Source organism: Rana temporaria, chromosome 3 (genome assembly GCF_905171775.1).
Source record: "Rana temporaria chromosome 3, aRanTem1.1, whole genome shotgun sequence".
NCBI lineage: Eukaryota > Metazoa > Chordata > Amphibia > Anura > Ranidae > Rana > Rana temporaria.
Genome location: NC_053491.1, coordinates 199209152 through 199233948, shown reverse-complemented (window position 1 = coordinate 199233948; position 24797 = coordinate 199209152). Strand labels below are relative to the sequence as shown.

Here is a 24797-nt window from a genome sequence, read left to right as displayed (position 1 = left end):
ATTTTTATTTTTTTGCGCTATAAACAAAAAACAATTTTGAATAACAAAAATCTTAAAAAAGCAAATTTGTTCTCAGTTTAGGCCAATATGTATTCTTGCAAATATTTTTGGTAAAAAAATCGCAATAAGCGTATATTGATTGGTTTGTGCAAAAGTTATAGCGTCTACAAAATAGGGGATAGATTTATAGCATTTTTATTATTATTATTTTTTTTACTAGTAATGGTGGTGATCTGCGATTTTTATCAGGACTGCGACATTATGGCGGACACATCGGCACATTTTTGAGACCATTGTCATTTATGCAGCGATTAGTGCTATAAAAATGCACTGATTACTGTAAAAATGTCACTGGCAGAGAAGAGGTTAATACTAGGGGCGATCAAGGGGTAAACTGTGTGTCCCTAATGTGTGTTCTAACTGTAGGGGGATGGGACTGATCTAGATGAAATTACAGATCGTGGTTCCTACCTGAAAGTTCTTCCTGTGCCTGCGTGGGTTTCCTCTGGGTACTCCGGTTTCCCTCTCCAATTGGCTCCTGTCTAAATTGTCCCTAGTATGTGTATATATGGATGTGAACTAGGGACCTTGGAATATAAGCTCCTTGAGGGCAGGGACTGATGTTGCTGCACAATTTATATATGTAAAGTGCTCTGTAAATTGACAGCAATATATACGTACCTGAAATAAATAAATCATTTGCTTGGGTAAAATACAATCCGATTCTTGCACAAAGTATCTCAGTGTTGCTAATTGATGCCACATGATTGATAATTTTGCATCCTAGTTGATTTATTTTGTTATATTTATTACAGGTACTTATAAAGCGCAGTCAATTTACACAGTATAGTACATTTACATCAGTCTCTGCCCTCAAGGGCCCAGATTCACAAAGGACTTACGACGGCGTATCTCCACGTACGCCGTCGTAAGTCCGAATGTGCGCAGTCGTATCTACGTGCCTGATTCTTAGAATCATTTGCGCTTGAATTCGGCCAAGATACGAGCGGCGTAAGTCTCCTACGCCGTCGTATCTAGGGGTGCATATTTACGCTGGCCGCTAGGGGCGCTTCCGTATATTTCCGCGTCGAATATGCAAATGAGCTAGATACGCCGATTAACGAACGTACTTGCGCCCAGCGTATTTAAATACGCTGTTACCGTAAGGCATAGGACCGGCGTAACTTTACCCCTCATAAAGCAGGGGTAAGGTATGGACGTCGGAAACGTCGGAACAGCGTCGTATTTTACGTTGTTTGCGTAAGTCGTACGTGAATGGGGATGGGCGTTCACGTCGACTAAGCATTGAGCTGGCGTAACTTAGGGAGAAAATTTGACGTGATACTGAGCATGCATGCGCATGCGCCGTTCGTTAGGCGCGTCATTTACGTGGGGTCACGATTCATTTCCATACAACACGCCCCCTACCAGCCTACTTTGAATTAGGCGGGGCTTACGCCGGGCCATTTACGCTACGCCGCCGTAACTTAAAGCGCAAATTCTTTGTGAATACGGTACTCGCCTCTCTAAGTTACGGCGGCGTAGCGTATATGAGATACGCCTAAACTTAAGCCATTCTTTGTGAATCTGGGCCAAGGAGCTTACAATCTAAAGTCCCTAGCTCACATTCATACACATACTAGGGCCAATTTAGACAGGAGCCAGTTAACCTACCAGCATGTCTTTGGAGTGTGGGAGGAAACCGGAGAACCTGGAAGAAATCCAGGCAGGCACAGGGACAACTTGCATCAACATGATCTACATTAAATGCAAATTGGTTGGAATGAAAGTTATGCCTTTTGATTGTTTGCCAGTTTGATAGTTTTTATTGAATTGTACATCTTTGTCCAAAATTATTTCTTTTTTTCTCTTCCTCCCTTCCCCCTTTTCCTCCCTCGGGAAGATTTCACTCTCTATTATTCTATATCTATTCCAAGAAGTCAGGTAAAGCTGATGATATATTACAATAGCTTCCACTAGCTAGATAACGCTGGTTTCTATAATGCTACTTTATTATGTGCAGTGAGATTTATTATACCAAAAAAAAAAAGCCATTGCTTTCATATTGTATTCTTATTCATTGTGCAATTTAACATTATGGTCTTCTTTTACATTTTAGTCTCACATGATAAATTTTAGTACGAATTTTGATACGCTTGTTGCTTCACAAGATGCATTGTTTTGTATACTTGACATTTAATGTTACTTTGTATTTCATTGAAAAATTGCGATAAAACATCAGTTATTTAAACAATCTCAAAGACAAGTATCTTTGCTGCTCTATGCAAAACCAGTATAACATGTTTGTTATTTTCATACAAATAACAAACAAACAAAAAAATATATACTTTACAATCACTAATTGCCAGTACACGCGATCCGAATATCGTACGACTTTTTTCGCTTAATAGTCGCAAGTAGAAATTTAATAGGTTATTAAAATTCTCGTACGACAGAAAAAAAATCGGAAGTGATGTCATGTGTTGTAATGTGTTTGTATTGTATTTTCGGACGACAACTGAACTGACTAAACGAAAATCGTACGATCTGGCATTGTACGAGGAAAATGTTTGTGCTTGTCCGATCGAATAATATCAGATGAACTGTCGCGATCGGCTCTCGAAAGTAGTGTACGCACGATCCAAAAATCGTACGATTATTCCTCGGACGATCGTTTTCGTCCGATATTCAGATCGTGTGTACGGGCCATAAAGGTTCCCGTTTAAAAAAAATAAAAATAACAAACATGTTATACTTACCTCCACTGTGCAGCTCATTTTTCACAGAGTGGCCCCGATCCTGGTATTCTGGGGTCCCTCTGCAGCTGCCTTGGCTCCTCCCCGCATCAGCTAACCCCCTTTATGGGAAGCTTTCTCCCAAGGGGGTTAGCTTGGGGGCGCGCAGGGCCGGCCCTATAATGGGACCGGGTGGTACCATGGGTACCAGGCGGCACATTTAGGGGAGCGGCATTCTGCTGCCCCTGCCAGCCCATTCCGCCCGCTCCTCTGCCTGTGAGGAGCATGGCGCCGGGCTGCCGTGAGGACACTCGCAGCGGAAGCAGTTAGCAAGTGAGAAGGGCAGGCAGCCGCCGCTGCCTCTCAGGAGCCCGGCGCCGCTGCTGTAGTGGTGACATGACAGGACACAGGAGCGGGCGGGCCGCCAGTACGGCTTGTCCGGATTAAACACGTGACATGTGCGTGAGTGACTGTGGGTGATCGCGATTCGCGGCCACCCGGAGTCCCGCCCCCCTGCCTGGCACGCTGTTCCTTCTGACTGCCTGGGATGAGGTCTGTGACTGTCATCATCTGCTCTTCCACCCGCCCGTCTGTAAGCATCCCCCTGGCTGTCAGGCTCAGCAACCCCCGTCAGCAACCCCCCCTATCAGCCCCCTCTATTTCACCAACCCCCCCTCCCTCTGTCAGCAAGCCCCCCTCTCTGTCAGCAACCCCCCATCAGCCCCCCTCCCTGTCAGCCCCCTCCCTGTCATCAACCCCCCTTGTCAGTGCCCCCCTTCTGTCTGCCTGCCCTTCTCTGTAAGCCACCCCCCTCTGTCAGCCCCCTTTCTGTCAGCAACCCCCGTCAGCCCCCCTTTCTGTCAGCCCCCCTCTCTGTCAGCAACCCCCCTGTCAGCCACCTCTCTGTCAGCAACCCCCCTCCATCAGCCCAATTCTCTGTCAGCAACCCACCCCTGTCAGCCCGCCCCCTCTCTGCCTCTTTGTCAGCAACCCCCCTGTTAGCCCCCCTCCCTGTCAGCAACCCCCCTGTCAGCCCCTCTCTCTGTCAGCACACCCCCCTTTTAGTCCCCCTTTCTGTCAGCAACCCCCCCTATCAGCCCCCTCCCTGTCATCAACCCCCCTTGTCAGTGCCCCCCTTCTGTCAGCCTGCCCTTCTCTGTAAGCTATTCCACTCTGTCAGCCCGCCACCCCTCTGTCAGCCCACCCTTCTCTGTAAGCCACCCCCTCTGTCAGCAACCCCCTCTCTATCAGCCTTCCTCTCTGTCAGCAACCCCATCTGTCAGCCCCCTCTCTGTCGTCAGCCCCCTCTCTGTCAGCAGCCCCCGTCAGCCCCCCTCTCTGTCGGCAACCCCCCTGTCAGCCCCCTCTCTGTCAGCAACCCCCCTCCATCAGCCCCCTTCTCTGTCAGCAGCCCGCCCCTCTCTGTCAGCCCACCCTTCTCTGTAAGCCACTCCCCTCTGTCAGTAACTCCCCTCTCTGTCGGCCCCCTCTCTGCCTCTTTGTCAGCAACCCCCCTGTCAGCCCTGCTCTCTGTCAGCAGCCCCCCTCTCTGTCAGCCCCCCCTCTCTGTCAACCCGCCCCTCTCTGTCAACCCGCCCCTCCCCTCTGTCGCCTACCCCTTCCTCTGTCAGCTATCCCCCTTCTATCAGCTACCCCCAAACAGCATGCAAACCCCTCCTTTCTTCCCCCGCTCCAGCAGGGCTAATGTCCTGCAGCCAGGTCACACTGCACTGTCTGTGCACTTCAGAGACAGTGAATGGAGGGCCACATCTTTGCAGCTGCTCCTGGAAGGTAATGTTTTTTTTTGTCTTGCTGTAATGGAGGTCTTTATTGGGGTGGGGACAGGCACTGTCTGATATTTAATCTGTTATTTTCTTCTCTATTTCTGGGGTGCCTGTGGATTGCGTTGAATTTTTTGGGCTTTTTTTGTAAGGCTTGAAAGGGTTGTAGAATGCACAGTGGCACTTTGTGAACAGTTTGTATGGGGTTGGGTTCAGTAGAGCTGATTCAGGTTTTTGGATGGAGGTACAATGCTGCTGACACCGTCCACTGCTCTACTGACACCGTCCACTGCTCTACTGACACCGTCCACTGCCCTACTGACACCGTCCACTGCCCTACTGACACCGTCCACTGCCCTACTGACACCGTCCACTGCCCTACTGACACCGTCCACTGCCCTACTGACACCGTCCACTGCCCTACTGACACCGTCCACTGCCCTACTGACGGTTTTTATTTTTTGTGCTATAAACAACAAAAAAACGACAATTTAAAAAATATATATATATTTTACTTTTTGCTATAATAAAAAACGAATTTCTTCATCAGTTTAGGCCAATATGTATTCTTCTACATATTTTTGGTACCAAAAAAAAACACAATTCGCGTACATGGTTAGTTTGCGCAAAAGACATTGTAGCCGCCGGCAATGCACAGGTCCCTTTATACTCCTGGATACATGTATAGAACCATGACAAAAATCCGAGTTCATCACAACGGAAATTCCGATCGTGTGTACAAGGCATAAGATTCCCACTAAACCAGGAAAGAGCAACACAAGGGGGACACTTCACACTTATTATCCCTTTTGCTGATTTATTTTTATTTCTTAAACTTAGGCTTGATTATCAGGAAGAGCTGTCATGTACATTGAAAAATGCTCTTATTTCCGTAGAGCCACCATTAGTGTCCAGTGCTCAGTACACCCAGCCGTGCACTCCTGTCCTGATCCCAGCACTGCCCTCATCACAGAGCACTCTCCCGCTGTTCTCGGCCTGGATATAGCGGCCGCGGGGAACTCTGGGAGATGTAGTCCTGTCCTCCTGTCCCCTTCAGCGGCACTGCCGGTGACGTCACGGGCTGCAGACTCCATTTCCCAGTGTGCCGCGGAGGGTGGCATGGCGGACAGCAATGACTGCGGAGTTTGATGAAGAAGTGGTGTTTGAGGTTGGTGACAATAGCTGGCTTCCTCCGCTGAGTTCCCCTATGAGCATGCTATGTGATTGGCAGTGCCTGGGCAGTCGGCTGAGCTCGTGTCATAGTGTCAGGCTGCTGGTGGCATTGTTCTCTGATCCCTGGATATTGTGTGTGTCTGTGCTGCTCTGCTGTCATAGGGATTCCATGGGATCCTCCAGCAGTCAGCAGATTCATTCATTAGTAGGTGTCTGTGTATGACACTGCACACCAGGATGTAGGTGTTACTAATATCCATATGGGTGTGTAGACTGACCTGCTTGCTCACCCTGCATGGGATTGATTGTGCTTTTGTATTTCTGATAAGCACGGTAATCAGGGGGGCTTACGAAGACTAGACAACCAATCAGCTTCTAGCTTTCATTTTAAAAGTTTAACTGAACAAGCTAAAGCTAGAAGCTGATTGGTTACTCCAGTTTTAGTAATTACCCCTCAGTATGAGGCTGATTTACTTTAGGGCTGATAATCTTCAATCAATACAGTGGGTGAATTTTCTGTATAGGACTTGTCCACACTAGTCTGCATGCTAAAACACTTGCACACTAATGTATACGGGCGGTGACACGCGTTGTTACAATGCATCACACTGTTTACTTTTTTTTTTTTTTATGTTATTAAGATTTTCCAACATGACATTTCGTTTATCTCTATGCACTGTAGCATGTTGGCACAACATTGGTCACTTTAGGTTGCACTCTATAAAAATGTGCACCTCCTCATGTGTTTTATGTGAACAGAGCAGAAAGATTTTTTTTCTATGTGCCCTTGCTTGATCTATGCAGCTTAAAGCGGAGTTCTGCGAAAAAAAAAAAAAAATTATCTGTCTCTCGGGTGGAGGCGCCGCTATCTTTGGTAAGGGAATCAGGAAGTGAAGCCTTGTGGCTTCACTTCCTGGTTCTCTACTACGCATGCAAGAGTCACGCTGTGCGATTTCACTGGTCCCTGTTGTCTTCTGGGACCTGTGTGAAAACGGGGGGGGGGGGGGGTGGACATGGCGTAGACTGCCGCGGATACTGCGCTGATCTATTCCGGGAAGTGGGAGCAAATACCTGCATTAGGGGAGGAATCCGAAAAGCAGAAGCTCCATTTTTGAGTGGAACTCCGCTTTAATGGACATGTCAATTACCCAATCATGTGTAAAGCAATCTCTGTTTACTTAAAGCGGGGGTTCACCCTAAAAAAATGTTTTTTTCCTACCATGCTATCCAGCATACTAACGCGAGCTACAGTATGCCTTTATTTTTGGCGCCGTACTCATAGTTTAATCCCTTAGTTAAGTAGGCGTTCCTAGGCAGAGGGGAAGATGATTGACGGCCAGCTATGGCGCGTCACACTTCCCGAAAATAGCCGAAATAGGATTTGGCTCTTTACGGCGCCTGCGCAGTCAGCTCCTAGTCTGTGCGCAGGCGCCGTATAGCGCCGTGAAGAGCCGAGTCCTACTCCGGCTCTTATCGGGAAGCATGACGCGCCATAGCCGGCCGTCAATCATGTTCCCCTCTGCATAGGAACGCCCATTCCCCGCGGGTGTCTGAAATTTAACTAGGGGATTAAACTGCGAGTACGGCGCAAAAAAAATAAAATAAAGGCATACTGTAGCTGACGCTGGTATGCTGAATGGCAAGGTAGAAACTTGTTATTTAGGGTGAACCACCGCTTTTAAAATGGAACTTCAGTCATTTTTTCATCTTTCCATCTATTAAAGCGGTTGTATACCCGCATGGACAAAAAAAAAACCTTTAGGACAAAGGCATAATGAGCTAGTATGCACCGCATACTAGCTCATTATGAAATACTTACCTTAGAACGAGGCGTCGGCATCTGATCCTGGTCCACGCAGAGGGAGCTGCCATTTTACCCTCGTCGTCTCTTTCGGGTATCGCGGCTCTGGCGCTGTGAGTGGCCGGAGCCATGATTACGTCACTCCTACGCATGCGTGCGGGAGTCTTTTTCCCGGCAAGGTCCAACAGCATCCTTCCGGACTTTAAGCCGGCATTCAGAGCGCATGCGCCGCTGACGCCAGCAGCTGCATGCAAAGTGAATATCTCCTAAACCGTAGAGGTTTAGGAGATATTCATTTTATCTACAGGTAAGCCTTATTATAGACTTACCTGTAGGTAAAAATAAAAAGGGTATACGACCACTTTAAATCCTCAGCCCTTGTTGTTTTAACTTTGGATAGTAAAACCTTTTTTTTTGGCCAGTAAATACCTTATACAGCCCACTTTCTGTTTTCTTGTCTGGTAAAAAGCCTAGGCATATGACATCTTGCACAGCTCTCTCTCGCTCTCGTGAGAGTTCGCCAGGAAGGGAGGGGGGATGAGTCATAAGAGGCCCAATAAGAGCTTCAGAGCTGGAGGTGTGTGTGTGTGTGTCTCTGTGTAAATCCAGGAAGTGAACAGGCAGCAGCTTCAGCTGCCCACAGTTAATATGGACGCAGCCAGACTCAGTGGAGGGAGATTTTTGCAGTATATTTGGCAAGTACAGAATCACAGTATATATAAAATATGCAAAGTGGTTGGAGGGAAGCTTCAGAATGGCAAAGATGTTTTTATTACAAATTCTGTGAGCAGACTGCAGTTTCTCTTTAACGACTTGCCAACCAGCTCACGTACATTTACTGTGGCAGGTTGGCTCTCCTGCGCAAACCGTCGTACCTGTGCAAGGAGGATAGCGGGGGCGGGAGTGTGCCCGCAGGTCCCGCGGACTCGATGTCCGCCGGGAACCCGCTAGAGCAGAAAGGGAAACTGCCTATGCAAACAAGGCTATTCCCAGTTTTGCCTAATGACATGTCAGAGATCTTCTATTTCCAGTGATCGGGAACAAGTGATCTCTGTCATGTTCCTGGCAGCCCATCCCCCCTACAGTTAGAACACACACACACAGGCAACACTTAAAGCGTGTACATTTGGCACGTAATTTTTGGGGGAAGAGTCTCACTTCCTGCTTCCGCCTACGTGCCGCCTAGGCGACTTCTCTCCCCTTAGGCGGCCTCTCCCTCTCGGCAATCTTCTGGGACACGTGACAGGTTCCAGAAGATTGCCTGTCCACTGGGAGAGTTTGTAGACGCGATAACATTACACGCCTATTGCGATTTTTTTTTTTGTTTACCAAAAATATGTAGAAGAATATATATCAGCCTAAACTGATGAATACATATATACCGGTACTATTTTTTTTCTGCATATGTATTTTTTTATCGAAATTGACGGTCTTTTTTTGTTTATAGCGCAAAAAATAAAAATCGCGCCGATGTTATTAAATACCATCAAAAGAAAGCTCTGTTTGTGGGGGAAAAAAAGAACGTCAGTTTTGCAATTTTTGTGCAATTGTCAGTTAAAACGACGCAGTATGATATCACAAAAAATGGGCTGGTCATTAAGGGGGCAAATCCTTCCGGGGCTGAAGTGGTTACAGTGTTACTAAACCCAGGACCCTGCATTCACGATATCTGATCTCCCACCGTACGCAGAACATGGAAATTCAATTATTTTAGTAAATATAAACTGCTAAATACCTTTTTCTTATCAGCAGTATATAACAGTCTTGTGACTTCGATCAGTCTGGCTGAGCACTGGTTAAAGCTTGTAGGAGGAGTTTTCATTCTCCTCTGACTGTCCTATGAGGCTGCATGACTCCTGACCCTCTCTCTGGACAGTGCTGATTTGCCCTGTGCTGATCATGTGCACGCTTCCAAGAAAAAAAAAAGCTCTCTAGCAATACACACCAAACTGAGCATGTGCAGCTTGCCCCCATGGCTCTGTTCTATCAGCAGATGGACTGGGGACCGTGGAAGAATGGGAGGATCAGAGAAGACAGGATCAAACAGCCTTTTTACACAATGCAGAGGATTAACCCCTTAGGTTCCACAGTGAGTATAACAAGCATACTTTACTGCATATACAGACTGATTTTTACTGCTGTGGGTTTAGTAACACTTTAATTTATTTGTACATGACTGGATACTTAAAGGGGTTCTAAAGGCAAAAGTTTTTTTTTTTATCTCAATGCATTCTATTGGAGCTGCACAATTATCGTCAAGAATCGTTATTGCAATTTTTTCCCGTTGTGATCTTGACAAAGTTTTTCTTGATCTTTTATATGCAGAGAATTCTCTCTGCTCTCAGCCAAAAGTCTGGGCAGTCTGCCAAGTTTTACAACATTCTTTATCAGTAGAACGTTAAGTGTAAACTTTGTATCAACTTGTCTTTTACATCAAAGGAATAGACTTGTGTATGTAAATTAGGAAAGTTTAAACACTAAACCTTTTTCTGACATTTTGTTGTTTTCAAGTTAAAATCATATTTTTTATTTATTTTTTTGGCTAGAAAATTACTTGGAACCGCCAAACATTATATATGTTTGGCGGTTCCAAGTAATTTTCTAGCCAATATATAATATATATATATATATATATATTTTTTTTTTTTTTTTTTAGAGAATACAATTGTGGGTTTTGCAATGTTTTATGTTGCACTGTATTTGTGCGGTCTTTTTTTTTTTTTTTGGAAAAATTTACTTTATTGAATGAAAAAAAAACAACTAACCCGTAAAGTTAGCCCAATTATTATTTTTTTTATATATAATGTGAAAGATTTAACACCGTGAGAATCATGATCTTTATTCTAAGCAAAAAAATTGTGATTCTCATTTTGGCCAGAATTGTGCAGCTCTACATTCTATGCATTAAGATGGAAAAGAAAACTTCTGTGTGCAGGAGCCCCATCTCGATCCAGCGATGTTGCACCAGAGCCTCCTCTGTCCAGGGACTCTACCTCCTCATTGGCTGAGCCATTGGCGCCTGCTACTGTCAATCAAAGTCAGCGAGCCAATAAGGAGAGAGAGCTCCGTGTCTGAATGAACACACAGCAGCGGCTCAGTTCCCACCATAGCAAGCTGCTTGCTGTGGGGGCACGAGGGGCCAGGATCATCGGCAAGGGACCCAAGAAGAGGAAGATCTGGGCTGCTCCGTGCAAACCCACTGCACAAAAAAAGCAGAGATTCTAATATCACTTTAAAAGTGATCACTCATTTTTTTTAAAATAACAAACATGTTATATTTGCCTGCTCTGTGCAATGGTATCCTCCTCTTCTCAGGTCCCCCACTGTTGTCAGCCCCCTCTCCTGCTGATTGCCCCCATAGCAAGCCGCTTGCTATGGGGTCACTTGTGTGCTTGCTCCCAAGCTGGCCCTGCTCTTTTTTTCACTGGCTCCCGTTGCTGCCTTCCTGTCCAATGAGCAGAGAGGGAGACGCTGCTTTCGCGCACATGACAAATCAGCCTTATTCTTGCTCTCCAAGTACATATAGAAGACCTTCATGTTCGTTTATATTGTGAAATAGTCTCCTTTTTTTTTCTTCTATGAAGTAAAATGACTCCTTCACTGTATAGAATCTGATTTTGCTGCACATCAGGTCACTGTTCTGCACTTCCCTTCCTATCCATCTTGCATTTATGGCAGCTTCATGGTGTCTTGGGGAAAAAAATAATATTTTAACACAAGGGATTGTGTAATATTAAAGGGACACTAAAGGCAAGATTTTTTTGGTTTAAAAATAACAAACATGTTATACTTGCCTCCGCTGTGCAGTTAGTTTTGCACAGAGTGGCCCCGATCCGTGTCTTCTGGGGTCCCTCGGCGGCTGTCTCTGGTCCTCCTCGCAAAAGCTTTCCACGTTCATGGTGGAAAGCTTTTGCGAGCGCGCTCCCGTGATACAGCGCCGCCGCCTGTATCACTCGGCCCCGGTGCGCCGCGTCATCCGCTGTGATTGACAGCAGCGCCAGCCAATGGCTGCGCTGCTATCAATCCTCCCAGCCTAGCCAATCAACGGCCAGGCTGGGAACCGAACAGGATGACGAGAACGCGCACGGGACTTTCGAGGGGTGAGGTAAGTAAAACGGGGGGCGGTGCTGTCAGATGTGTTTTTCACCTTAATGCATAGGATGCATTAAGGTAAAAAAAACTTTTACCTTTACAACCCCTTTAAAGCTGACTTCCAGGGGTTGCTCGCTCAGCACAAGCATTATTCACAGATTGCCTTGCATCAGTTCCAATAAATGCAAAGCGTTTTCTGTGTGGACTTGGCAAAGATTGTTATCACCACCCCATCTCTCCACCTCATCCAATCAGAGAACACCTTGCACTTGTTGGGTGGGGGAATGCAATGCGATATGGTGCAAGGAATGCAAGGCGATCTGTGAATAGTGCTCATTCCAAGTAAGCGTGCCCCTATATTCACTATGCAAGAGGGCAATAATCTCAGCACGATGGCAATCACTGTATAGTGCAGCGGTGCTCAACCTTTTAAAGAGCGAGGGCCAATTAAGGCTGGGTTTACACTGCGGTGTGGAGCAGCTCGCAGCGGTGGTCTGGTGCGTCACTGTACACCATTTCAGGCCCGATTTGGATCCGAATTTTGGGCTGAAACGGACCAGAAGACGCATAGGACTCCTGTGCAATTCGCTCCACAGCCGTCCCGGAGCTGTGTGAATCGGCTCCATTGAGAGCCAGTCACAGGCTCCTGACATGCGAATTGGATGCGGAGAAATACCTGTGTGGAAGGTAGACGCCCAGAGTGGCTAGGGTTTATTTTATGTTTGATTTTGTTTCTGCTGTTTGGATGCTTGCAATTGTTTTCCAGCAAGATGGAAAAATAAACCAAAAACGTTGTTTTCAACCGTCTTCGACTGCCTGTCTGTATAAATTCAGTGTGTGGTGAACCCATCCAAGGGGTCACACACCCCGCTACCGAGCTAACCCCCTACAACAGTTATAATATGTTAATCCCGCTCAATGTGTAAAAAGCTGTTTGATCCTGTCTTCTCTTAACCTCCCCATCTTCCACTGTCCCCGATCTATCTCCTGATAGAACAGAGCACTCTGCACATGCTCAGTTTGGTGTGGAGTGTTTTTTCTCGAGAGGGTTCGGGTGATCAGCACAGGGCCAATCGGCACTGTCCAGACAGAGAGGGTCAGGGGTCCTGCAGCCTTATGGGACAATCGGAGAATGAAAACTCCTCCTACAAGCTTTAACCAGACACTGATAGAAGTCACAAGACTGCTATATACTGCTAATGAGAAAAGTTTTAGCAGTATATAGTTACTAAAATAATTGCATGTCTATGTTCTGTGTACTGTGGGAGACCAGATATAGTGAATGCAGGCTCCTGGGTTTAGTAACACTGTAACTGTCTTCCTATAATGATAAGCTGGCCATGTTTACAGCTCTGTATGTCTATAGAATGAAATAATTACTAGCAGACAATGTTTCATCTGTCTTGTGAATGCATATTTTTCTTTCTCACTCCTCCGTAGTATCACGGCTAAATGAAAATAAGCATGTGACACAAAGCAGTGAGTAAATATTGCCTGCAGGGTTAGATGAGTAGGCCAGATTTCAGACGAGTAGAGATTTGAATACGCATAGTATTTTCTCTAAAGTGTAAAGGTGGATATTTAGACAGCTGCTCAGAGGTCTAGGCAAGTCGGCATCAGCAAAGCATTCCATTTCCTCCTGGATTTTATAAACAGGATTCAGCACTGAGTCTGGCCGAGGAGTTCTGAGGCCGAGGAGTTCTGAGGCCAAGGAACTCGGCACAGATTTCTTCCATTCCTGTCTCTGCTGTATCTTGACTTTATATGCAAGAGGTGTAATAACAATACAGTGGGTTGTTTGAGGGGTGTAAAGGGGAAATCCACTTAATAACATTTATTGCAGGGTTCATTTGATCTCTTTTATCCCGACAATAAAATAAATCTGCGTTGTAACCCCTTGGCGCTGGCCACATATTTGCGTACATTAGTGCAAATACAGCTGTGCCGAGAGCCTGCTAACGAATAGCTCCCAAATGCTACTTTCAGATCATGTGACTGCCGTGATTGGCTGTCACATGGCCAATTGCAGCAGTCACATGATCATAAACCTCTTAAAGGGGGCATCACGAAATGTCGGTTTGCGTCCGGACCGCCACTTTTGTCCCCAGCCTCTGCCATTAGCAGAGCTGACAGCAGGAGGTGGGACAATTCTGGATTGGGGGCGGGACCAGCACTGCATGGATAGAGGCAGCTGCCTGAATAAACTTTTCACGTTAACCAGGCAGTGATTGGCTGCTTGGAGGTGGTCCTAGCAATCGATCACCAGCTTGCTAATATGAAAAGTTGTCCGGTAGCTCCCGCACCCCATCCAGTGCTGCTGTGCCTCCGCCTTCTGATTAGGATTGCTCTGCCTTCTGCTCTGTGAAAGTTAGGAGAGTGAAGGGAGGAAAGGACATGGCTGTGAACTTGTGAAGGATGGGGGGCAGGGGTTATGTACTGTGTGGGGGGGGGGGGCAGTGCTGTGTGTGGGGGGGATGGGTGGTGTTAAGGGGGACATTGCTGTGGGATATAAATGGGGCAGTACTGTGAGGGGTGTGTGAAGGGGGGCAGTGTTTTTGGGGGTGATATGTGAAGGGGGACAGTGTTTTTAGGGGTGATATGTGAAGGGGGACAGTGTTTTTGGGGGTGATATGTGAAGGGGGACAGTGTTTTTTGGGGGGTAATTTGTGAAGGGGGACAGTGCTGTGGGGGGGACAGTGTGAAGGGAGACAGTGCTTTGGGGATGATATGTGAAGGGGGGCCAGTTCTGTGGGAGGGTGTGAAGAGGGACAGTGCTCTGGGGGTGATATGTGAAGGGGGACAGTGCTGTGGGGGGATGTAAAGGGGGACAGTGCTGTGGGGGGATGTAAAGGGGGACAGTGCTGTGGGGGGATGTAAAGGGGGACAGTGCTGTGGGGGGATGTAAAGGGGGACAGTGCTGTGGGGGGATGTAAAGGGGGACAGTGCTGTGGGGGGATGTAAAGGGGGACAGTGCTGTGGGGGGATGTAAAGGGGGACAGTGTTCTGGGGGGATGTGAAGGGGGACAGTGCTGTGGGGGGGTGGATGTGAAGGGGCCAGTGTTTTTGGGGTCATATGTGAAGGGTGACAATGATGTGGGGGGGGGGATGTGAAGGGGGCCAGAGCCTTTTTACACAATGTAGAGGATTAAGCCCTTAGGTTCCACAGTGAGTATAACGAGCATGCTATGCTGCATATAGAGACTGATTTTACTGTTGTGGATTTAGTAACACTTTAACTCCTGGATAAGTATATATTGTTTAAATACAGGCATGTGTATTCTTACTTAAAGCGGAGGTTCACCCATAGCCAACACCTTTTCCCCTTAGCTTCATGCTCGTTTTGTCTAGGGGAATCGGCAATTTGTTTTAAAATATGATCCGTACTTACCCGTTTTCGAGATGCATCTTCTCCGCCGCTTCCGGGTATGGGCTGCGGGACTGGGCGTTCCTTCTTGATTGACAGTCTTCAGAGAGGCTTCCGACGGTCGCATCCATCAGTCACGATTTTCCGAAAGAAGCCGAACGTCGGTGCGCAGGCGCAGTATAGAGCCGCACCGACGTTCGGCTACGAGTGACGTGATGGATGCGACCGTCGGAAGCCTCTCGGAAGACTGTCAATCAAGAAGGAACGCCCGCTCCCGAAGACCCATACCCGGAAGCGACGGAGAGGATGCCTCTCGTAAACGGGTAAGTACGGATCATATTTTAAAACAAATAGCCGATTCCCCTAGACAAAACGAGCAGGAATCTAAGGGGAGAAGAGAAAAAAAAAAAGAATTGGGTGAACTCCCGCTTTAAATACTGGTGTTCTTTGTGTATTTCTACCAGATCTGTGCAGTAATCCTGTGTGATCTTTGCATCTGTGCAGAGCTTTCTGTAATATAGACCGGTCACTTCTGCTCTCTCTCCTTGTGCAGGGTGACGGGTCTTGACTCCGCCCCCTCCTGTAGTTTCCTGCAGTGAGTGGGTTTGATGGCCCCTCCCACAGTTCTGCTCTCTACCCAGTCTATATACAATACAGTGCTGATGTTCTCACTACTTTTGCAAGGTAATATTTGGGTTTGTAAAGGCATTTTTGCATGGGCTTTCGCTGAAATCTTTTCAGGGGGGGGTACTTTGGTATCGGTGATACTGTCGCATTAATTTTTTTTTTTTCAAACACTAGCGGGGGTTAAAAGTGCCCGCTAACGACCGAATAGTGCAGCTAAAACGATGGTAAAATGACACTTTTTAGTGGCGCTTTACCGATAACTCGGCCAGCTGGCAGTGTGAAATAGCTCTTGAGATAATTCAGCTCTTCAACACCTTCTTGATTTTCCAGGGGGGGTCATTTGCTCCCCCTTGCCCTATGGAGCGGACGCCCATGGCATTCGGTGCTCTCAAAGCAGATTAATATCCCTTGTGATTTTAGAGGAATACATTTAAGTGGTAATGTTTGTGCACATGGTTTAGAAGTTATTGCCTACATATTGTGGTATTTTTTTTGCGTAACAGGAAAGTGAGTGATTTTCTGTTTTAGTACCTTCCGGTGGTTGATTCATAATGTGGTATTTTTAGCCAGGTGACTTTCTTCTGTAGGAAATTCCACTGTGAAGAAGTACCTTTTTCTATCCGCAGATGTGTCATGTAGATTCCTGGTGACCCCTCCCAGCACAGGTAGAAGATCATAAATTGCACTTCTCCGACAAGACTCCAGCTGCTGAGTAAACTGAGACTTAGACAGGTAACAAGGCAGTCAGTGGATTTGTCCCGGAGCAGTGAAGATATGTATAAGGAAATTAATATGACTCATGCCACTTCAAGTGACTATGACCTGTCTGACCTGCCCGGGTAAACCTGGTCACATGTAGGCAGATTTTCCTTTTCAGTATTTTGCCTTAGTGGTTTGAGGTGTTGCCCTAAGATCAGCACACACAGTAGTGGTGTAACCATAGGGCACCCATGGCATATACACGGGTTGAACAAAAATATGGAAACGCTACATGATTTACAGGTGAGAAAGTCACGACATGTTTCGCGTTGAAAGTGGAAGTGAAGTAACATGGGATGGTAGGCGGCATAAACTCCAAACATACAAACACTACAAATTGGGTTAATAACGGCCACGGCCTTGTTTATTGTTTTTCACAAATATTAACCATTAAAAATTAAATTCTTTTAATCAATAAATACTTTAAAACTGTAAACAAAATCAGTGTGGCGCTCATCAAATATCTCTCTGGTGACTGGCAAGGACCCCACTCAGCCTCTTGCATAAATAGGGGTCCTGGGAGTTTCTAGAATGTTCTGTTGGGGGTCAGGTGACCTTAAATGATCTATCCTATAGGACCCCCTAGACCAGGGCTTGACAAATTTGCTTGGAATCTAGGAGACAGCTTAAAAAAATTAGGAGCCAGGAACACGCCCGTCCCGCCAAGCTTGCGTGCAGAAGTGTACGCATACGTGAGTAGCGCCCGCATATGAAAGCGGTGTTCAAACCACACATGTGAGGTATCGCCGTGATTGGTAGAGCGAGAGCAATAATTCTAGCCCTAGACTTCCTCTGTAACTCAAAACATGCAACCTGTAGAATTTTTTTAAACGTCGCCTATGGAGATTTTAAAGGGTAAAAGTTTGTCGCCATTCCACGAGCGGACGCAATTTTGAAGCATGACATGTTGGGTATCAATTTACTCGGCATAACATTATCTTTCACAATATAAAAAAAAAATGTGGCTAACATTACTGGCGTCTTATTTTTTTTTTATTAAAACATTTATATTTTTCCCAAAAAAAGTGCGCTTGTAGGCCTGCTGCGCAAATACGGTGTGACAAACCGCCATTTTATTCTCTAGGGTGTTAGAATAAAAAATATATATAATGTTTGGGGTTCTAATTAGAGGGAAGGTGATGACAGACAGGGGAAGCTCCATTAGCATTGCTGGTTGTCTTGTCATACCAACGGCCACCACAAGATGGCACCAGAGAACAGACAGAACCATAGGCCTGCAGAAGGCCGCAAAGCCGGCAGCCTTAACCACTTACCCCCCGGACCGTATTGTTGCCCAAAGACCAGAGTACTTTTTGCGATTCGGGACTGCGTCGCTTTAACAGACAATTGCGCGGTCTTGCGACGTGGCTCCCAAACAAAATTGGCGTCCTTTTTTTCCCACAAATAGAGCTTTCTTTTGGTGGTATTTGATCACCTCTGCGGTTTTTAGTTTTTGCGCTATAAACAAAAATAGAGCGACAATTTTGAAAAAAATGAATATTTTTTACATTTTGCTATAATAAATATCCCCCAAAAATATATAAAAAAACATTTTTTTTCCTCAGTTTAGGCCGATACGTTTTCTTCTACATATTTTTCGTAAAAAAAAATCGCAATAAGCGTTTATTGATTGGTTTGCGCAAAAGTTATAGCGTTTACAAAATAGGGGGTATTTGTATGTCATTTTTATTATATTTTTTTTACTAGTAATGGCGGCGATCAGCGATTTTTTTTTTTTTTTTTTTTTTTTTTTTTTTTTTTTTTTTTCGGTACTGCGACATTATGGCGGACACTTCGGACACAGCTTCTCCTTACACTGTCTATCATGTCTGATTTACTGCATCAACTTTAGTCATGACTGCAGCTTCTGTAACTACCCGTTGCCCACGGGATTTACAAGGAGATATAGCTTATAGTATCACTTATCATCTTAGTAGTATGCTGCCACAGTAACATTTACCGTGTGAAATGTTTAACTTTGTTTGCTAGTAGGCGCCCACCATGGAAACTAGGAACGTCCTGGGTCAATCAACTAAACTAACTTGATTGGATGGGCTTCCACGAGTATAATCCCTGATTGGCTTTCGCCGCATAGTGGGAGGGACCTTTCCATGGTGACGTCTGCTATTTAAATCACTGGCAGCGGCATGCGTGTACCCGCTTCTGAAGACGTAACTGAAACGAAACGTACGTAGAGCGGACACACGCACGCCGGCACGCACTTCCGAGTTAACCAGTGGACCACAGCTGATCTCACGGTGGAACGCACGCCGTTCCTCAGGCTGGCGCGGACTCATTCAACTGGTTACGAGCGCTGTGCTGGGAGGCTTGCTACTTTGTTAGCTGCCTATCTGCTCCTATTTTGATTTTTAATTTTTTATTGGAATTCATTCCTAGTTTGCTTACTTTTTAATCTTTGTAAAAACTTTTTGCTTTGGTACATGCCAGCACTGCGGCGGTACTATTAATAAAACCACCCTTGTTTTGAATATACTACCCTATGGGAAGTCCTTTTCTTTTCCCCTGGAGGAAGTTGGATACTCAAAAGGCCCGGTACCACCCGCACCAGAGAAACACACCCGGAAAACCCGGAAAGGCGAGGGATTTGGATACCATCATTTTATGCACTTTACCCCTGTAGGGGTGAGTGCCTCTGGTGAGTGGGGACCCAGGAGGGGGAGCACCGGAGCCACTGCGAGAAGTCACACAAATTGTCGACTGTGAATACTCACTTTGATTGGATGCACTTGGTCACGAACTATATAAATTTTCTATACTTTATATATATATTTTTTATATATATACTGTCTGATTTAATACGAATGGACTATTAATTAATATGTTTTATGTATTTTTTCACATTGGACTGTTTATTTGGAATTTCTGTTTTTATTTTTTATATCCTACCTCATTCTTGCACCACCGGCCCTGGCCGTCAGCGGTGAGGCCGCTGTTTATTGCACCATATTGTTATATTGCTTCTTTTTTGTATGGATTCACAATCATTTTGCTTCACTTGTGACTGCTAGTCACATTTACTATATACCAATTTTTGGTACACATTACTGTGTTTCAGTCCTCCTCTGAGCACTTTATTTAGGCACCTTTATTTATTACACACTTAGACCTACTCCACTATAGCTCTATTGGGTCTGATAAAAGTCAATTACGTACTAACTATCCGGTACTTACAGCCTCCAGCAGAGACAGCGCCACCACCCCCTTACGCCTTTTATTCACTTCGGACACTTTTGACACATTTTTGGGACCATTGGCATTTTTATAGCGATCAGTGCTATAAAAATGCATTGGATTACTATAAAAATGCCACTGGCAGTGAAGGGGTTAACACTAGGGGGCGGGGAAGGGGTTAAGTATGCCTGGGTGTGTTCTTACTGTGGGGGGGGGGTGGCCTCACTAGGGGAAACACTGATCCTCTGTTCATACATTGTATGAACCGAAGATCAGCATTTCCCCTGCTGACAGGACCGGGAGCTGTGTGTTTACACACACAGCTCCCGGTCCCCGCTCTGTAACGAGCGATCGCGTGTGCCCGGCGGCGATCGCGCCTGCCGGGCACAAGCACGGGAGTCGGGGGCGAGCGGGGGGCGCGCGCGCGCCCCTAGTGGCGGCTGCGAGAGAGGACGTCATACTACGTGCTCTCGCCCAGCCGAGCCACCTTGTGGGCGTATAACGGCGGTGCGCGGTCGGCAAGTGGTTAATTACCGGCTGGCGCGGCCCGATGCGATTGTGAGGCGGGGGCGCATGGAGACACAGGATACCCCAGCTGTGCCGCCCCAGACACCAGTTCGCCAATTCTAGTCGCAATTGCGACCTGGCGCCCGGGTTTTGTCGAACCCTGCCCTAGACCTTCCAGAACATTCCAAATCAGCTGACCTTTTTTGACCTACCACAATCTCCTACCGACTTGAAACTCCTACCGCCACCATCCCATGAGTGAAGAAGGGGCCCCCTTTTCCCCTTCCCCTTCTAGCTAACAGATGGGAAGCCTTACTTTCGTAATTTGCTGCGTGCGCTGCTAGTAATATGGAGTCATGTATGACTGATATTAATGTTTAGAAGCCAAGCTTGGATGACGTCATCCGTTCCCATAGAATTACACCAGCCAACCTACCTTTGTTGTGTGGGATCTGCTAGCACCATTGACTGCCTGTTAGCTCAGGAGTCTATGCAGTGAGGTGAGCGTAGACATACTACCTGAGGTAGAGGTTCTGTCACCATATATTACTGCTGTTTGATTTTCACCGGTGAAGCCTTTTCTGAAATTTATGAGACTTGTAGTCATTTCAATAAGGACTTTTTCTGGACTTTATGTTACTTTTATATTCTCTTGTGTTTATTGTGCATTGCGCTGCACTTTTCTACTATTGTATAATGTTTAGAAGAGGTAAGAGTAGTGAAACGCCCATAAATCGCGGACTATCAATGGAAGACTGTAATATGGTCCGATGAATCAAGCTTCACACTGTTCCCAACCACCAGACGTGTTGGCATGTGACGAACACTGTCCCAAGCTTACGACCAGGACTGTCTTGTGCCAACAGGAAAGCCAGGTGGCGGCGCAATCATTGTTTAGGCAGCCATATCTTAATATTCTGCAAGCCCCGTCATCAACCTTGAAAGGCAAAGTCACTGCCAGCGATTATGTACAAATTTTGGCCGACCACGTGCACCCCATGGTGCAGACATTGTTTTCTGAACACGGCGTCATTTACCAAGCCGATAAATGCACTGATTCACACAGCAGGTCATGCAGACGAAGTCTCACACCTTCCCTGGACGCCGCAGTCACCAGACCTCAATATCATAGAGCCACTTTGGTCAATTTTGGAGGAAGTTTTGGGCTCCTTTACTGCCTTCGGCATCTCTGCAAGAACTGGAACGATTTTTTGCATGAAGAGTAGTATCGGATTCCATTATTCATCATCATCCAAGACTTGTATTTGTCAGTTCCTAGGAGAATTCAGGCCGCCTTGGATGTCAAAGGCAGTCCAACACCAGATTAGGTAACAGTTTTGTTCATTTTACCTGGTGTTTCCATATTTGTCCAACCTCTGTACATGTGCCTTGTGTAAAAGATTGCAAGTGCATAAATGGACATACAGGGCCAGATTCACGTAGCAGTTACGACGGCGTATCTCCAGATACGTTGTCGCAACTCTGAGTGCGGGCCATCGCAACTCGGCGCCTGATTCATAGAATCAGATACGCCTCACAGTTGCCTAGATACGAGCGGCGTAAGTCTCCTACGCCGTCGTATCTTAGGGTGCATATTTACGCTGGCCGCTAGGTGGCACTTCCGTATATTTCCGCATCGAATGTGCTAATTAGCTAGATACGCCGATTCACGAACGTATGTGCGCCCGGCGTATCAAGATACGTTGTTTACGTAAGACATACGCCGGCGTAAAGTTACCTCTCATAAAGCAGGGGTAAGTCATGTTAGGTATGGACATCGGAAACGTACGAACAGCGTCGTATTTTACGTAGTTTGCGTAAGTCGTCTGTGAATGGGGCTGGACGTTAATTACGTTCATGTCGAAAGCATTGACTATTTGCGGCGTGATTTAGAGCATGCGCACTGGGATACGTTCACGGACGGCGAATGCGCCGTTCGTTAAATGCGTCAATTACGTCGGGTCACGATTCATTATCATAAAACACGCCCACACCAGCCGACTTTGAATTACGCGGGCTTACGCCGGCACAGTTACACTATGCCGCCGTAACTTAGGGCGCAAGTTCTTTGTGAATACGGGACCTGCCTCACTAAGTTACGGCGGCGTAGTGTATCTGAGATACGCTACGCCCGCCTAAAGATGGGCGCGTCTACGTGAATCTGGGCCACAGTATGTATAGAAACATAAGAGTGACAGCAGAAAAAAAGTTTCAGAATCTCAAAGGTGTTTTTTTTTTTTTTATATCCTTAAAGCGGAGTTCCACCTAAAAATGGAACTTCCGCTTAACCCACTCCTCGCCCCCTTACATGCCACATTTGGCATGTAATTTTTTTTTGGGGGGGGAGTGGGGGCTTCAGGAGAAGGGGACTTCCTGTCCCACTTCCTCCTTCCGCCGAGGGGCTGGTAAGGCGATTAGCTTAATCGCCTAATTGCAGCCCCTCCCTGTAGGCGAGCGCCTGTCCAATCGGACGGCGCCGCGCGCATACGCAGTGGGTGCCTGGCCGTGAAGCCGAAAGCTGTCACTGCCGGGTGCCCACACTAGGAATGAAGACGCCGGCCGGCGTGTCGCTGGAACCGTGGAGCAGGTAAGTGTCTGTTTATTAAAAGCCAGCAGCTACACTTTTTGTAGCTGCTGACTTTTAATAAACTTAAAAAAAGGCTGGAACACCCCTTTAAAGTACACAACCTTAAAAAAATGAAACTACAGCTAAAACTGTGTATTAAAGTAGTTGTAAACCCCCAAAAAAATAAATAAATGCAAGTCCTAATGAGCTATTATGCATAGTATACTAGCTCATTATAAAATACTTACCTTAGATCGAAGCCCCCGCAGTGGTCCTGGCACACGGATGAGGTCGGCGAAATGTCTCCGGAGTTATTTCCGGGTATTGCGGGCTCCGGCACTGTGATTGGCTGGAGCCACGATGACGTCACTCAGCGGAAGAAATAGCACGTCAGCACTTGCTGGTACAGTGAATATCTTCTAAACGGTGCAAGTTTAGGAGATATTCACAGTACCTACAGGTAAGCCTTATTATAGGCTTACCTAATTGTAAACCCTTACACACCACTTTTACCAATGCTTTTGTGTCAAACACAAGACCCGCGGGCCAAATCCGGCACCACAGACCTTTTACTGTGGCCCCTGCACACAGGGCTTTTTTTATAGCCAGATTGTGGTGGAACTGTGTTTCACCACCTCCCGCTCTGCTCCCCACTCACCACTTTTACTTGTAAACGCAGAAGCCTTCTGTGTTTACAAAGACAGCTTTTTTCTCGGTAGCTCTTACAGATCCCTGTCTGCCCTGCACTTCTAGCAGGAACAAGGGAGATACAGGTGCAGTGTGGAATGGGGCATCATGTGGTAAGCTGCACTGTGATCCCCATCTGTGCCCGGACGCACAGATACCGACCATTGATCTCCCTGCAAGTGAGAGAGAGGCAGATCTTGCTGGTACATACTAGAGCTGGGCAGGGTAGGTGAGATATGAGAGAGACTTTGGGGGGTGAAGGAAGAGCTGAGAAGAGGTCGACGTGAGATGTGGACAGCCTGTGAAAGAGACCTGAACCCTGCTTACCCCAAAACCTTGCGCTCTGTATGTAGCACATTCCTCAACCCTACACTCTGTGCGTATGGCAGCCCTGAACTCTGTGCGTATGGCAGCCCTGAACTCTGTGCGTATGGCAGCCCTGAACTCTGTGCGTATGGCAGCCCTGAACTCTGTGCGTATGGCAGCCCTGAACTCTGTGCGTATGGCAGCCCTGAACTCTGTGCGTAGAGTAGCAATGAACTCTGTGCGCAGGGCAGCCCTGAACTCTGTGCGCAGGGCAGCCCTGAACTCTGTGCGCAGGGCAGCCCTGAACTCTGTGCGCAGGGCAGCCCTGAACTCTGTGCGCAGGGCAGCCCTGAACTCTGTGCGCAGGGCAGCCCTGAACTCTGTGCCTAGGGCAGCCCTGAACTCTGTGCGCAGGGCAGCCCTGAACTCTGTGCGTAGGGTAGCAATGAACTCATGCTAATGTTGACTGCTGTGAAATTGAGCTTGACAACCCTGAACTAATTGATAATGGAAATAGTTGACAACTATTTTTATAATCGATTATATTGATTAGTTGCTTCAGCCCATTAGGCCTCATTCACACTTGGCCGTTTGGGTCCGTCTGTCGGCGGACCTGAACGGCCGCTCCATGCATCGCTATGGAGCGTCGGATGTCAGCGGAGACATGTCCGCTGACGTCCGACCCGCTAAAAACAGACGTATGGGGGCCACGTCCCCATCCGTCCATGCGGATCAGATCGGGTAAGATCTGATGAAAGGACATGCTGTCCGTTTTCATCAGATCGCTCCATAGGGACACAGCGGTGCCCGACAAGCCCCTCCCCGCTCAATGAGCAGAGAAGAGCTTGTCATCGTCGGCTCAGCGGAGATCTGCGGACTGATCTCCCGCTGAGCCGACGGGAGCAGGCCGACTCCGTAGCGACGGAGTCCGCCAAGTGGGAATGAGGCCTTAAGATAAAGAAAAACCTTCAGCCTTCAAAACCACGGCACTTCCCCTTCACTTTCTGGACAGGAAACGTAAAGATATCTCCCCAGGGGGGGGAAAGGCAGAAACTATTGCCTGGCAAAGGTTCCAATCCTTACCCTGTCTTTTTATTTGTATTATATATATATATATAATTGCACTGTGTATATGTGTGTGTGTGTATGTATGTATATGTGTGTGTGTGTGTGTGTGTGTGTGTGTGTGTGTGTGTGTGTGTGTGTG

At 46.8% G+C, this 24797-nt stretch overlaps 1 protein-coding gene across 2 annotated transcripts in view; it reads left to right on the top strand.

Moving 5' to 3' along the window:
- The first annotated feature begins 5579 nt into the window (after positions 1-5579).
- Positions 5580-24797, top strand: part of VEZT (vezatin, adherens junctions transmembrane protein) — a 66228-nt gene continuing 47010 nt past the window's right edge. For both annotated transcript variants that reach the window (XM_040344116.1, XM_040344115.1), the window contains exon 1: positions 5580-5684. In XM_040344116.1, the coding sequence (XP_040200050.1) occupies positions 5649-5684 (36 nt within the window). In that variant the 5' untranslated portion in view covers positions 5580-5648. The remainder of the gene's footprint in view (positions 5685-24797) is intronic.